The sequence below is a fragment of the Xenia sp. Carnegie-2017 genome, unplaced genomic scaffold (genome assembly GCF_021976095.1).
Source record: "Xenia sp. Carnegie-2017 unplaced genomic scaffold, XeniaSp_v1 HiC_scaffold_24, whole genome shotgun sequence".
In the NCBI taxonomy this organism is placed as follows: domain Eukaryota; kingdom Metazoa; phylum Cnidaria; class Anthozoa; order Malacalcyonacea; family Xeniidae; genus Xenia; species Xenia sp. Carnegie-2017.
This window is the reverse complement of record NW_025813487.1, coordinates 14,799,260-14,816,399: the sequence shown is the minus strand read 5'-3', so window position 1 is coordinate 14,816,399 and position 17,140 is coordinate 14,799,260. Positions and strand designations below refer to the sequence as shown.

Here is a 17,140-nt window from a genome sequence, read left to right as displayed (position 1 = left end):
AGCATGTGCATGGATTGAAATGTGAAGATCCTAAAATGCTCAGACATTATTACTATTTTACAATTAATATCAATGATTATCACTTGTTTAGTCTAATCGATTTAATATAGCATCGTTCTTGCAAATAAATACTTGCCAGAATTACAATCTTACTGTGCTTTATACTGTGCCTATAAATGAGCGTTATACCATGTATGTATTTAAAAAGTCTGCATTGAGGTTTAGTGCACCGGGCAGTCAACTGCCATTTTTTCTACCGTTACGTATCAAAGCAACTAATTTTTCGAAAACATACTAAAAATCAGTTGAATTGTTTCAAAAAGTAAAAAAAGTTTAAAAAAAGCCAGCAAAGTGTTTTATTTATTTATGTGCCCAACCGCCCCCAGTCTTGTAGCAACCGCACCCAGTCAAACAAAAAGCCTTCAAAGCTTCATCTAGTCAAAGGCAAACATAAGTATTGCTTTCTTTTCCATTTTGCAAAACACCATATCCTAAAGGCACGTTTACCCCTCTTCTTTTATCCTCAAAATACACGAGAACTCCCGAATCACCATGTCAAAGAAAGTCTTCGCTACTCTCCACCCTAAGAGCTTCTTTAAATAAGGTATGGCCATTGTACTTGAACCCATAGTGGATATCAACAAGTTGTCCTGTTTTGCTGCAACCGTTTTTTTTCATTTCGACACCTTTTCTTATTTTCCCGGGCAATCTAAGCCATGTTTTATTCCATTGACGAGGAATATCTACGTCCGAACGAGCTTTAGTGCAGTCGATAAACGGATTATTAGCATCATGTTTAACTTTTATGGCCATTATGTCATTTTCATCATTGTATCTGAAGTAAACTTGCTTACTAAGTCTAATTTCATTACCTTCAGGAGAAATATAGAAATATTCACTGCAATTGGTCAATCCAGCTTCTACTGCTTTAAGTGATTCATATACGTCGTCAGGTAAGTTAAACGTTTTTTTATATTCTTGACGATCGGAAATACATGCTACGTGGGCACAAGTCAAGGCGAAATGCTGTTTCTCTTTGCAGTAAAACATAGTCAATGTGCCATTTGAAGTCCGATGATTATCATAGACATCATTTTGTTCAGACGAAGTACGATGCTTTTGTTTAACTTTTATGTTCGATAAAAGTCGAAATTTTGGTTTCTCCATTAAATCTTCGATACGAAATTCAAAGTATTTAGAATCCTCTCTTCCAAATTCATTTTCAATACATCTAACTACATCTACTTTTTTTACATCGCTCGCGGTCACATAAAAAGAAGGCTTAGGAAGTCATTTAATTCAAATTCTCCATTCAACCACGAAAAACTATAAATAAAGATGAAAAAACAGAAAGAAAAGTAGAACTTACACCAAGATTTCACACGTCATAGTTTTTTTCCACAGAAATTCGATTTTTTTTTCCAAACTTCAGGACGGATCTTGCAGTTTTCATCAAGAAACTTTTTTTTGAAGTCAGCAATGTTTTCGTCTTCGTCTTCGCTTTCACTCGAATCGTCGGTCTCACACTCTTCTTGTATTTCCTTTTTCGTATCTGCAAAGTATAGTAATAACTGTAATATCATTTATAACGAAAATTATATATCTTATTTATTTTAGTATTGAATCACTCATATATAACTTAAAACTACGTTATAATTACTTCTGAAGGCAAAATTTAGTCTTTAAATGAAATTAGCCAGGCATAGCAGAATATATGAATGTGTCCCCCCCCCCCTTGTGCATATACGAATGACGCCAAAGATAGATTTTTTTAAAGCCTTTATTTCTAATTAGTGTTCCATCAGTATAAGTACATTCTGGAGTAGCCTAGAGTTGAAAGGTGGTTGGAAAACTAAAGTTTCTGTCATGGTTAGAATTCAATTTTCTGACACTACAACAGCCCATTCATTTTAAAAAATATCGTAGTTACTTTGTAAACGCAATATTCCCCAGTGGTTAATTTTCTTTCGCCTCTTGGGGAATATTTGCTCATTTGAATTGATTGTTCGGATTTGAACAATACGCTCTTTTCCATCACCTTTGTAAAAGCTCTTTTTCTTACTCGTGTTATAAAACCGCTGACAATTTGCCGTATTGTCGAAAAAACATGGATTTTAGTTTAAAAAAGTTGTTTTACCTAATGATGACACAAAAGGTTATCGCAAAAAATTTATGTTTGCTAAAAGTTTTTTTGAAAGTTTGCGAGGCGCGAATCAACACTCTTAAGGCTCTTTTCCACTCATCGCAAAACGTACTCGCAGCAAGTGCCTACGAGTTATTCGCAGCGAGCTGACAATGAATTGCAGCATAGTTAAATTATTTGAACAAATTTGTTGATCGCGTGAACAGTCTCGCAAGCTAGCAGCGAGAGCATTTTGCGATGAGTGGAAAAGAGTCTTTATATTGCCGATACTTTTGGATGCAAAAACAAAATCGACTTGAATTATATTTTGATTGAATGATGTATATCATATAGCTAAACGAGTGTCGCATTATCAAAATCCTGTTTTGCCGCCTGTGACCTAAAAAATACAAAAACTGTTTCTTTATAGCTAGATTAAAAAGTTTCACCAGCATTTGTTTGGGTATATTATTCAAGATCAAATTGCTATAGAACCATGGATAAATGTTTTAGACATTTAACTTCGTATCTTTCATTTCCACTCTTTATATTTCTTTGCAAGTGTATCTTTTACATTAGTCACAATGAATTTGATGTTTTTCCAGCATAACATTATGTTCCATGTCATTATACCACTTAAAAAAAGGTTTTAAAAACGCGAGACTTTTCACACTACCTGAAATTACCTAACTTCAGTGAAGGAGGGGGGACAATATTCATACATTCATGATTCTTCCGTTTTAATTTTCTTTTGAAATAAATTGTTTCTTACGGATTCAAAAATCGAATCTGTGAATATTATCCCCCTCACTTATCGAGCTGGCGACCCCCCTGAATAATATTCACGAGCTCTGCTATAACTTTCATGGCTTCGTATTATGCATTAATCTAATTGAACCAATTGAATCTACGAACCAAGAATCTTTGAAGACTTACCGACAACAGCAGTACTCTGCAATTTTTTATGAATGTCCAGAGCTTCTCCACAAAACTCTTGAGCTTTTAAATTTTGTCTAATTATTTCATACGGTCCTAGATCATAATGCTTTGCTTTGTGCCGGTTTTTGTCCCAACATTTTTCTCTTCTACGTTTAGTGCAGATTTCACAAATAGTTTGCCTTTTTGGGTCATTCTTCCATGAATGAGCAAATGTACAGTTTGGTGGGAAATCTTTTCCCGTGAGCAGAGTGTGACGATGACATTCAACAGATTTTTTAGCTCCTTGAACAACAGCTCCATGTTGTATTTTTCCTCCTTTTGATAGTTTGACTGGATGGAAAATAAGTTGATTTCCTTCTGGAGTACGGACTGTTTTTCGATATCGTGAATTTTTTTTAATATCTGCTAATCGATTTTCGGAAATGTTTGATGAAGAGCTGAATTCTGGCTTTGAATCATTTCCCTCCTGTGGTTGTACTGTACCGGAGGCTATATCTAAGATCGGTTTTGGACTTTGCTTTTTGGTCGCATTATTAGCATCTGAAATTTTGTGTCGAGTAGGGTAATGTTTTGGCCATGCTTTCTCCGACATCATGTCACCTTTCTGTGCACTATTTTGCTTCAGTTCAAATTGCTTTTGTAGTTCATCATACGTGTCTTTGACAATTGGATCATAAGCATATGGTCCAGTGATTGTAAATCCCAAGCAAAACCACAAATCATCTCGACTGATCTGTGGATATCTATCATTGTCAAATGGAATCTCGATGTCTCTATAAGTCAATACTCCCGGTTTGCTTTTCTTTCCTACTAATCGTTCGAGTTTATCATACACGGTTTTACTGCGCCAATATTGAGTGTCTCGGCTGCGAGTAATATCTGTGCTTTCTTCTTGGTTATGAATGACAACTTTGTCCGGTGAAATAATTGATCTCGCTCCAATACCTTTCCCCAACAGATATTCAGCCCCAGATCTTCGCAAACCTGTAATTCTTTGCTCGATTTTTATGCGACATTCACTTACTGACTTTTTCACTATGTTCACATCGGTTTTCAGTGAATTTTTTGGAGTAGGAAAATGAATCATATAATTAAACATATGTGCCCAAGATGATTTAGGGCACCTCTTGCACCATGATTGCACCATTTTTGATAAAGTGTCGATGTCGATGTCTTGTCGAATCGCTGCTTTAACAAATGTTAGCATTGCATTATGAGAGCTGCTTTCTTGTTGGACTTCGTCTTTAAGGAGGATATATATAATTTCAACATGCTGCGAAGTTAATCTTGCCCATGAACTAAAGGGATTTTCGTGATGTTTGTACAAAAGGTCGTAAACAATATCCTCGTTCAACACCGATCCTTGTTCAATGCTGGTTCGATCAAGATTTGTCAATTTGTAAAACTTTGTCCTTAACTTTTTTAGTCGAATTTGGGCATTTTCTAATTCCTTCATTTCATGTTTTTTGAATGAAAGCTTACGCTGAAACTTTATTTCACCGAAAAAGTCGTTGAAGGCTTGAACAGCGCTCTTTGTAAGGAAAATAAAATAGTCAAGGTTTTCTTCTTGTATCAAGTCTCTCAGCTGCTTGGGATGCTTATGAAATGTCAGGTACTCTCGATAACTTTCATCAGGACCATCATCATGATGCAAAAAATGAGGCAAGTTCTTGAACATCTCCACAACGACGACTATTGTGTGTATTTTCCCTATCATAGCATGTAAATAACTGTCGCGATTGCTTGTCTTTAATGTATCGTCGTACAGATCAATTCCTTTTCTTGTTGTATCAATTGCTTCCTCGATCAAAAACTTCAACTCGTCGGTTTCTGATAGTTTTCGTTTGACGTTTTCATGAAGGTATTTAAGCTGGCTTCTGTAAAATGTTGCTTTCGTAACAACATGATGAAGATATGACGGTTGCATTTTTATTGATTGATCTATTATTCTATGGGCAATATCAAACCCATTTCTTAGTAAGTTTTCTTGCAGTTTTACTATCTTATTCAAACGTTCTATAATGGGAAAAAGCTCTTCTGAAAGTGTGCTCATTCCAATTTCGTAGGCAAACATCCTGGAAATCTGTTGAAGTGTGCGTGCTTTTAGCTGGGTGGTTTCAACTGTTTCATTTAACATGATCAAAAGATCGAATGCATCACGCACGTTCTTGACCTCTTCGCTTGACAATACGTCCAAGATTAGTTGCGAGTACCTTGTCCTCACTTCTAATATGCCAACCAGTTCATCTTCACTGTTATCGCTGTCATTATCATCGAAAAGGCTTTCAGAAATTTTCTCACGTTGTAAGAAAACAGTTACGATGTCTTCCGTTAGATATTTGTTGACATATGTACTCTTATTCTTTATTTGCTCCATCAACTTTTTGGCAGTGTTGAAAAGATCAATTTTTTCACGTACAACCTCTCCCACTAGTGAGTGGGCTGGTCGCCATCCATAGTATCCCACTGATTCATTAAAATCTTCCAGTAAGAGTCCGCCAAACTGTTCATGAATTGTATCCATTTTTGAAGCTTTCAAACTAAGAATGACTTCGACGCATGGTTGAGGAAATATAGATCGGCGTTTGTTGTAATAGTCTAACAAACAGCAGAAATGTAGAATCATCCGATACGCTTCTTTCAGTTGATCCATCGACAATAGAATTTCATCAATGTGTTTTTCCAAACGTTTTTCTATGTCTGCATATTCGCGTCCAAATAATTCCAAACCAAGCCACATGAATCTTCCTTCGCGGTCGAGAACCTTCGCTGCCTTTGTTATGCGTTCATTCTGGAAAGTGCTCTCTAAGCTATTAAGAACCCCTAAAACTAGCCTTTTTTCAGTATCATCCAGCTTTCCCAGGAGAAAGTCGTCAACTTCAGTATTTGTTTGCTTGCCAACAGGCACAGTATTTAAAATAAGACATTTGGTTTTACTTGTCATCAGTTTGTCGCTTAAGCGGTGCACTTGCTGTTCGGAAAAGTTGTCAACAAATACTAAAACCGGTGGAATATGTAAAGGGTCGAAGTCAGAAGTTTCATATAGAAATTTTTGTAATTGAGTAATGTGATAATGTGTTGCGTCTGTGATCTTTTTCACAACAGCGCATCTGTAAGTGTCTCTTTTCTTCCATAAGATCTGCCGTCCAAGAGTTGTTGCTCCTGAACCAGATTCATATCGCATGGTCACTGTTTCGACAAAAAACTCATCGTCACTACTTCTACAAAAACTTTCAAGACTGGACAAATTTCGTAAATGTTCGTCGATACGACTGGACAGTTTAGTTTCTAGGGTTCGATCAATTGCATCACGATAAAAGAGATTTAACTGACTAATAGCGTTACCCATGTAAAAATTTTTCTTTGCCTTTTTAATCTCTTCTAAATTTTTACTCAACGGGGGGCGTGGAAGATAAATATCCAAATCAGTAAGTGACTTAATTCTTTTATTGAGCACTGGACGATGGTGACCATGTATATACGGTAGCTCAACTGTTGCATCGGGTTCTTCTAGTTCGTCTTCTCCAATTAGCTCCATAATTATGCTCTTAAGAACGTTCATTGGAACTCCAAAAACAGAGCATGGAGGTTTTATATCTTTATTAATGTCATCATCTAAAAGTTTTGTCAAGTTCGCCCTAAGTTCTTTCTTCTCAGATATGACACTGATATGCTTATGAGCATCATTTCCTTGAATAATGCTGAATGACGCCTCGATAATGCAAGCCATTTCTTTTAAATTCGTATCGCTCATCAACAGAAAAACACAATGCGGATGTCCCGTAGGGCAGTCACAAAAGGCTGACAACGCTTTGTACAACGAATCTTTGGAATATCGTGTCCAGTTTTTCTCATGAAACTCCTCACCACGGGTGATCCAAGTTGTATCAACTTTTAAGAGTTCTTCATTTTTTTTGGAATCACTGAAGTCATGTAGTTCTTTCTTTATTGGTTTTGCTCGATCATTTGTTTCATTTACAATAAAATAAAGGCCATCCTTCTCTGTTTTAATGTCAAACAGATCGAAGACCGCAAGCCAAGGTATCATTTTTAAAAATGCCAAAATGTTCGAGTCTCTGTATTCTTGTGGAACTTTGTTTGCTATCAGAATAAAACTATTTTCTTTGAAATTAAGATCTTTTAAACTATTTCTCACATTCGTACTGAGCACCTGAACATCTACCGATTTCATATTATCTGCAATCAAAATTTAGAATTGATCAAACATCAACACAATACAATACAATACAATACAATACAATAACACTAACAATACGATGTTACAATGTCGCCGTAAATTGCCTAGTGTTTTTATAAGTTTTTTTAACGCATGCTTTCAAGAATATTAGTGATTAAATATCCTGCATACTGAGAAACTTTCCGAGGCTTGAGTGGACGACTTATAATATTCACCGAACGTCAATCGGCATCGGCAATTAAGGAATATCTTTTGTTTTTCACGTGTTTAATGTTTGTTTCACCTAATATATGTAATAATTTTTACTTTTTTTATCGATTCATTTCATTTTTTCAGCATGTATTCATTACACGCGCGTGTGAAATTAGGCTGCGTTTACACTATACCGGTGTCACGGTCTGAACAATCTCCCAGTCTGAGTGGTCCCCTTTGATTATGTGTGCATGCACCGTAACTGCGGACTACTGAGCACATTGTTTGCTGGTCTCACCCGTCCCCCAGTCTCAGATGTCCCTATTTATGTATATACTCTTTATCTTTATTTCGTGGCTTTATACATTGTTGTTAGTTGTTGTAAGGCAATTTTAAATTGTCCTACTTTTTATTATTTTACTACTATAATTAAATAACTCACGATCCATATTTTCACTATAAGAACTCATTATGCGTATTCTATATATATCCACACAATAGATTTTCGCTTGGCGACGAACCATCCATTGCTGATTTTTTGTCAAACCATCTTGATGATTTCCATTCTTTAATTAGTGAATGATTCGCTCCCAATTATAGCATTGTGCTCTGCCAAACGCTGCTTTCTAAATTTTTTTCTTGATTCGACTTCGTTATTAGACCATTGAGTTCTGTAACTGGAGCGGCTATCTCTCACACTGCTTTAATTAGCGGCTGACGCCAAAAAATGGACGATTTGTTCCATTACCGCTGAGAATTACCGAAATTGACTGCTTTTCCGAAAATCTCACAATTTCTGTCTCCCCCCTTAAGAAAGAGTAAGGAAAAAGTATATGTGTTTTTCGCATATTTGGCAAGAATTTTATGATGAAAATCGCTGTAAAAACAAAAATTTCATAAAAGCGAGTCTACTGTGGTTGCCAGTTGTCGGGTTCTACGACTGATGCCTTTTTTAGCTATTGACAAACGAGCTATTTGTGGGCCACATATGAATGCAGATGTGCGGGTCGTACTGTCGTTTAACGATTTGCTCGATCAAAGTGTGTAGTCTGCACGAAACAAAATATATCATATTTTATCTCAGCGGATCACGATAGAAATGTTAGCTCATTTATTCTCATTAGTTTTTTGCTTTCTTTCATGTGATGGCCTTTTTCGCAACAATTGTAGGATTTGTTTTTGTACATGCATCTTGCGTTTCGTAAATGAATAATGAAAAAAGTATTGTATACAATATGTTTAAAACCAAATGAATTAAACACATTTATGTTCATTAATGCTAGAAACTTAACAACTATTCAGAAATTATAGAGTTATTAAACTGTACTACCTGTATTTCATTCATATTATGAAATGAGTTAAGAAGGAAAAACTTGGAAAAGTCAAATAAAGCCTGGATTAATAAAGCAGAAAATAAAGCAAATGGCAAAGTCCATTCTGTACTTTATTAGGTAAATAAGCTCAAAATACTTTTTCGGCAAACTGAAATTAAGAAGAAATATACAGCACTGAGGTTTTCATTACTGAATCTTTAATGCTTCAATATGGCATGCATTACATATAAGTAACATTCAAACAACATTCTACTAAAATAATTTAATAAAGATGTGACACGATTTTACAATTTAGTTATACAAAACACACTGCATGGATTGTACAGTTGCAATAAGTCATCATCAATCTCAGTATCAATATTGACATAAGCACAAACTTTATGATCTTTTTACATGACATTTCATCAAGCATCAAGACACACATAACCTTGTTATCTTTATTTGGTACTTGACCTTCACTTTCAAAGCATTCATAGCATCTTTACTAAATCCATTATCTTCATTCATAGAATTAGTCCAAGTTCAAATAACTGTTGGACTGGGAAGTCTGTAAATCATTTACCTTCGTTTGTATTCAGCCTTAGCATTTTGCAGTTAGACTCTGTCTAACTGCAAAATACAAACTTAGCATCTTCCAATTGTCTTAATATATTGATCTATGAAACAGTGGTACTGCAGCATATTTCAGAAACATTTTGCTATCTCTTCATGTTTTCAGTAAATTGATCAGAACAACTCTGCTCTACTTCATGGCTTCTCTTTGGGGGTGATCGTTTCTTCATAGCATATACCCACTGAGTAAAAAGAACAGAATCTTTTCGCGTCAGGGAAACTATTTTCCAAACAGATTTACGGTTTCGTACATTAAAAAATAAGTGGAAAAGTATGTTGATATTTAAAAACAAAAACAGGAAAACATCAGTCGGATTTTATCGCTCAGGCTTCAACTTCAAGTGCTTTTCAATTTTTGATGAACAAACAAAACAAATATCTCACTTGTGAAAGCGACATGTTCCTTTTTGTGAACATTACGATGTCCAACAATTGAATGATTGAAGTGTTGGCATTTTATAAGAAATGCCAAAAAAAGATATCGTGCTTGTTTTTTAAAAATGCTGTATAATTAGCTATAGACATCAGGAGGAGGTCGAGAATATAATTTTTCTGCAAAGCGATCATTTCAGTGGAAATAGGTCCATTGGCCGCCATTTTTTTGGAGTCAGGTCCAGTCCACTTAGCCGCTCCAGTTATTATGGACTCAATGTATTAGACTCTACATTTTCATTAATCGCCATTTTTTACATATGTTTGCAAAAGATAATTGTGAATTTGCGTATCGAGTAGATATGTTTATTGTTACAGTGAAGAAGCGACGGCCAATAAGGAAGAGGACTACTCAGACCACGAGAAAATATCGTGAGGCAGCACCGCTGAGTTGCACATGCGCGTTGTAAAAAAGGACACTTCCGACTGGGAGACCATTGAGAATGCCACACCTGATTGATATCGTAGCGGGTTGAATATTCTTTGTATTAATACGCAGTGAAATTGTTCAACGTCAAATAGACTAAATCTATCAATTTGATAAGCTTTTATTCCGAACAGTTAACCCTTTAAAGCAAATGAAGATGTCGTGATGAGCGAATCCGGTATAGTGTAAACGCAGCCTTAAGCTACCCTCTTCGCACATGTACGCTTCTCATACTTGTTTTTTGCAGCATAACATAGTGGCCAAATAGTACCCACAAAAACGATATGCAAAAACTTTTGAAATAAAAGCGACTGATTTTGAACCTATTTACAACACTATAAAAGGGGAACTTAAATAAACCGTCTGACGAGGACAAATTAGCAATGGTTTTAAAATGTTTTTGTCGATCGATATGTTTTTATAGTATTTCAGTTAGTTGAGGTGATTTGAGGATGAGGTTAGTTTCGCATTACATCAAGAATTATTCAGAACCCGGTCAGTGTTATCCGCTTCAGCTTCGCTTCGGAAGATAATATCGACTTCGATCTGAATGGTTTTTGATATCATGCTCAACCTCATCCAATAATTTTTTGTTTGCTTTTAAATTGTGAGCGCTAATTTTGCATATATATCACGATATTTTAGAAAACAGCTCTGATCTTTTATTGAGTGTTTTATCCTTACCATAAAGTCTTGAAATTAAACTACTCGTTTTGTTGTTTGTGATCTTTTCTTCTACAAAATGCGAAAATAGCTTTCTTAAAGGAAAGAAGTTAATTTTTTGGTTTGATAACCCTTTCATTTGCTAGAATGAGAAAGATGTTTCTACTTGTTAACACGTAAATTCTTACCTTTCCACTCATTATACTTCTTCGTTAGTGTATTTTTAACATGTCGGTTCACATCAGTCGCTTTAATAGGCTGTGACTTTCCTTGTGTCCTGATAACAACTTCCCATTTATTTTTTTCAATTCTGTACAAATCATCAAGTTGTATTGCTCCTGAATAGACAATACATACAAAGATTTATCAAACAATACATGTACGATATAATTTATCCTGACTTATGTACAAATGCAGCAAGTTGCAATGCATGTTTTTTACATTTTTGTGACCTGCAAAACAATGGTATACTGCAAAAGAATAGAAAATAGCCGACCAACTGACCGGCTTCCATCCACATCATTGAAGTTTCAAAATCTGCCTCATTTTGTGGCTATCAATTTGCCAAGCTACCCACGTTAATGTGCTGAGTACCTATTTTTAGTTTTGTAGCCTTTAATAATTTTGATACCGAGGACGAGTACTAATGGTTTAAACCTGGGGATATCGTTACATGTTTGTAGATGTAAATCGTCCAGATTGGTGGAGTCCCGAGAAAGCTTTGTCAACACCAAATTTAAGTCGTTCCCACAAATTTACTGCCTGGACAATATACATCTACAAACATGTAATTTTAGTCATGTTTTTATATATTTAGGTGTACTTCCAGTCGTGTGTTTATGATAAAAACTAGTTAAATAAATTTTTTTCTCGTTTTTGTCTCGCACACGAAGCGTATCAATCGCTTTTAAATATGTGATTTCAATACGTCACCAATTACCATGTATTCGTTTAGACTTTTGGGATATTGTCATTTCTTGCGCTTCTGAATTTGGGTTTCCAGCTCGTTCTGCAGCTTTTAATTTCTCTGTAGTGGATATTTTGGTGGATACTTGTTGGATTGAAAAACAAGCATTTTAATTATGTTTTGAATACATGAAATATATTAATTCTAGATACTTTTAATAAAAATCAATCAATAAATGTGGGCAATCAAAATACTTTTTTAGATTGTCTTGCCGCATAATTTTATCTCTTAATAGACGTCAAAAGAAAAATCATAATTTTGATAGCTATATAATAGTGCATTTGACATATATTATCCAATTAATATTCCTGCGCGAAATACCGTTTAGTAGTGGTTTAGTAGATATTCCTGAAGGAGATGTCTTTTGTTTGAACCATTGCTTGGTAAATTTAAGTGCGGCACCTTTTGAAATGTTCGAGTCCTATAATGAAAGAAAATATTCAAATTTATTGTTGAGCTATTAAATCACGATTTGTCGATAAAGCAACATGCCTGTAACTCGTCGCGCATTTCACTTTGCGTTTCTATACAGTTAAGGACTTCATCCTAAAAGAAACAATCTGCTTAAACAGGATTAATGACAAAATAGCTATCTTACAGAGATGTGAATTTTTATTCTTATCATCAACTCACACATTTATGTTATGTGATATTATGCTGCAACATGCAATGAGAACCACTGTTAGTATAAAGTATTTACATGCTGGCTTGTACGTCATAGCATGTTGCAATGTATGGATTGTTCATTGTGAATTTTTTGCATGGTTAATGTCTTGTAACAAATAAGGACATGCAACAGCCAAAAATCGTAATCTATTCTATTCCATTTAGTTTCTTTGCATGAAACTTTATACGATGATTCATATCTTACCGTATATTCATGATTCACGAAAATCTCATACAGATTCTCTTCGTTGATCGTTTCCAAGATTGTGGCTGCCCGCAAAAAACGTCTGTTATTGGGAGCAGTGCCCGACGCCATGTTCTGCGTTGTGTAGCTAGCTAAGTTGGCAGATGTCTTGAGCGACAATTTAAGCTGCGTTTCAAAATAAAAAAAATTTCCGTGGTCAGTTAGTCTTGCTATAGTATTAACTTTAAATTAAAGTAAATGGTTTGAACAGTATGGATTCGCCGCATGACTTAAACATTGTCTTTTAAAAATTATGATTAAATAAAGACACACTTGCCTTCACTAATCGTTATAATTTAACATTGAACATTCTAAAGTAAATGGTTTGAAATTGATGTTTTTAATGATGATCGTCCAGGTTAATAAAGTCTGAGAAGGATTTTGTTGTAGTTGATTGACGTTGACAACTAGCAGTATCATCTTCATAGTCAAAGAATGATTACTTTTTTGACTCTGAAGATGACTACCGCTAAGGTTATCGAAACGTCAGTCAACAACAACAAAAACAGTCCTTCTCAGGACTTTATTAACCTGGACGATCATCATTTACAAACATTGAACATTCTAGCAACATATAATTTCTAACAATGGCATCACAAAATCCACATCTTCTGCTCCTCCAGTCTGCTTGATTGCTGTGTATAATAGAGATATTAAGATTTTATAAATCCTAATAGGATTTATATTATGTTTAAGATTTTACCACGTGCTTCTCAACAATGCGAACGAAGTACAATTAAGTCAAATGCGCATGCGCAAGCGTCGTTCATTTTTTGCACACATATGACGTGGCGTTTTTACTTGTTTTGGAGGAGTCGTAGAGCGGAAGACCACTGTGAAGGTACTTTGTTATCATGATATCTTCTCCAGAGGTTCTCAACCCTCGCGCTTCTATGGCTTACCGAAACTTAACAAGAAACGAGAACCAGAACAATCACCTCCACTACGACCGATAGTTTCATCAATCAACGCATACAATTATAATTTAGCTAAGTATCTTAGTTCTCTACTAACACCACTCATACCAGATGACCACCCCACTAAAGATTCTTTCACTTTCCTCGACGATTTCTCATCTTTTAACTCATCAACTTCTTGTCACAAATTCTTCATCTCCTACAACGTGAAAGCCTATTTACTAACATACCACTTACTGAAACTATCAACCTAGCAATTGACCTAATATTCACTCACAACTCCAGGCTCCGTATAAATAGGACAGACCTCACACAACTGTTTTTAATAGCAACAGCACAGACGCATTTTTTATTTAATGGAAAATTTTATGACCAGACGGACGGTGTTGCGATGGGCTCTCCCTTAGCACCCATACTTGCTAACATTTTCATGGGCTCACATGAACGAAACTGGCTAAACAATTACAACGACACTAAACCAGTATTTTACCGCAGATACGTTGACGATATTTTTTGTGTTTTTACTAACGAAACTGAGGCCATGAAGTTTTATACTTAAATTAACACACAGCACGCAAACATTAGATTTTCATTTGAAACTGAACAACAAGATCAACTGCCATTTCTTGACATTTTACTAACAAAATCCTATGACAGCTGTACAACATCTACATATCACAAACCAACATACACAGGACTTCTGATGAACTTTTTTAATTTCACACCACTTTTATACAAAACCGGACTTATACGCACACTAATCGACAGAGCACACAAACTTAACAATACGAACAATGGCTTTCAACGAGACATAAAAAATTATCACATCCATTCTTTTACGAAATTCTTTCCCACTACACTTTATTAACAGAACCGTAAAACGATATCTCGAAAACAAACAAAGCAACAACCTCAAACTAGACACTAAAACTCCTGACACGACGATCACGACCAACACAAATGAAAATTCCAAAATAACAACTCTATACTTCAAACTAACATACATCGGACATTACTTACAATACACACAGAGCAGACTTACAAACATTATGAGACGCTTTTGTACAGATATTGACATTCGACTAATTTTCATATCATTCAAAATCAAAAACCTTTTCTCATTCAAAGACCCAATCCCTGATTCAATAAATCAATGGTGTTATATGAATTCAATTGCGCGAGATCTAATTCCCGATACATTGGCGAAACTTTGTGCCATTTATCTACCAGAATCAGGGAACATACCACAACAGACAAAAACTCTCATATCTACCGACACCTTCTTAAATCTCACTCATGTAAAACCAACTATTCACCCTCTTGCTTCATTCCCCCTTAAAATCAAAGAAGCACTCCACATTAACAAAACTAACCCTGACCTCAATTTTCAAGAACTAAATTCAATACAATATTTACTTTATAATACGCTCGGACGCTCCCCATTAATTTATCTTATTTCCTTATTATTGTTGTAATTTATGTATCATATTACTTTTATATAAACTTTCTATTATTTATTAATTCACTTATACTGAAGATGGCATCATGAGATGTCGAAACATGTCTATTTAAAAAAAACTCGTCGTGTATATTGAATGCGCATTTTTATTTTTGTTGTTCAATTGTAAAGATTCAACATATCGACCCTCATTGCTTATATACGTTTGCTGAATTTAATCAAGAATTATGTCAAGATGAAAGGTTTTAGTAAGTTGTGCCACCAATAAGAAACTCAAGCAATATATTTCAAATAAAATGCCGCTATATGATCATTTCATTCAGTCATAACATTTTTGTATAAAATGTTCATGTATATTTTCAAACATACATTCAACAAATGCTCTCACCTTTTCAATGAACGAACAAAACTTGTTTTCAGCTAAGAAAGTATATTTGTTCGCCTTTCAAGCTTCTTTTAAAGATCAGCAACAATTATATGATCTGATTGTTTCAAAATAAAAATATTTTAGAAGTTTCAAATTCATACTCCCCATGAAACAAATTGTCAGCCATGGAAACTGTATACTTTGTAATCACATCAATGTATGTTGTTTATCCTGCACACTTTTTACTATCGATGATTTTATTTTTGAGGTTTTCAGACTTAACATTCGTTTAAGGAAATAATCTTCGAGATAATCTTTTGCATCTTTTGAGCTGATATGAGACGAGTCAAACTGTGAACGGAATTTAAATAATTTGTTAAACATAGAATGTAATATAGCTATAAAGTAAAGATGCGCTTTATGATCTTAAATATTGATATCTACAACTTTCCCTCATTAGTTAACGAACTTGTTATTTATGAAAAATTTAGTTTAGCGATTAAAATGTATGGTCTTTTCTCCAGCGCTTCTCTATACTCAAATGTTTTATTTGAAAATCGATTGCACAGTTAGATTTAACGCTCCAATAATTTTAGCAATAATACAAACATTTTGACCAAAATGCTAAAAACAACGAATGCAAAACTTTTGACTGCTCATCATCTCAAGCAATATTCAAACAAGAATTTTATGTTTTTCATAATTTCAACATTTCTCCATGAGAATCAGCTATAAAGCAAATTAATGCAATATTAAAACATGTCGTCATCAGAAAAGCATTATTTGCATGAAACAAATATTAATAATTAAGATAGTTGCACACAATGATTGTGCAGATTGAATATATTTTTGTAATCAATAATATTACAAGATGTTTAATCTTAGATTTTTGTATAACAAAAAGTTGCCATTAATTGAGTGAGGAAGGTTAGCATATGAGTGTCACAAAATCCCAATGTCTTTGTCTTTAAACCTCTAGAGTAATAGAAACAAAAGTCTTGACGTTGGTGCTTATTTTACTTGTGTGAACCAGGCTTAACAGTTCATAGCAAGATTTTAGTTACTGATATTAAATAAAGATCGTATGTCGTGAAATAATCTTTGAAAGTCTAAGATGAAGACTTTACAAATTGCGCTCGCGCGCTATCAAAAAATGCTGGTCGTTGCACCAAAACTTTTACAACTTCTTTAAAGAGAGAACATAATCAAATTGCTGCAATTGACCATTCCATTTCCCGACCTGAGAAATGTATGTGTTTTCATTGCTTTTAGTCACTTCAGATGGATTCGTTTCCCATGCATTTTTGTCTAAAGATTTCAAGTGAGATATTTCAGAATTGTTTTGAATCGAGAATTGAGCTGAGGTCTGTCTGGTGTTCAGTGCATTGCTTATTATGTTTTTATCCACGGCACTTGCGATGTTGATTATGATATATGACAGGGACCTGGCTAACTTTTTGGGTGAAGTCAACAGAAAAGAATTAAGTTTGATTCCATATAAGGAAGTCAAAAAAGTTAGAATTTTATCATTTAGAAGTTCCATTTCATGGATACCTATTTAAAAATAGCTTAAAAGCTTATTCAGAAACAGTTTGAGTAAT

General features: G+C 34.6%; 1 protein-coding gene across 1 annotated transcript; it reads right to left on the bottom strand.

Moving 5' to 3' along the window:
* Positions 1-1,185: 1,185 nt before the first annotated feature.
* LOC124451237 lies at positions 1,186-15,646 on the bottom strand. Its single transcript, XM_047001860.1, has 9 exons — positions 15,561-15,646; positions 12,758-12,922; positions 12,379-12,432; positions 12,208-12,307; positions 11,860-11,970; positions 11,108-11,257; positions 10,941-10,991; positions 3,059-7,258; positions 1,186-1,552 (listed from the first exon to the last, which is right to left on the bottom strand). Exons 2-9 carry the CDS (start codon positions 12,866-12,868, stop codon positions 1,386-1,388), a joined length of 4,944 nt encoding a protein of 1,647 aa, XP_046857816.1. The 5' UTR covers positions 12,869-12,922; positions 15,561-15,646; the 3' UTR covers positions 1,186-1,385.
* Positions 15,647-17,140: the final 1,494 nt, after the last annotated feature.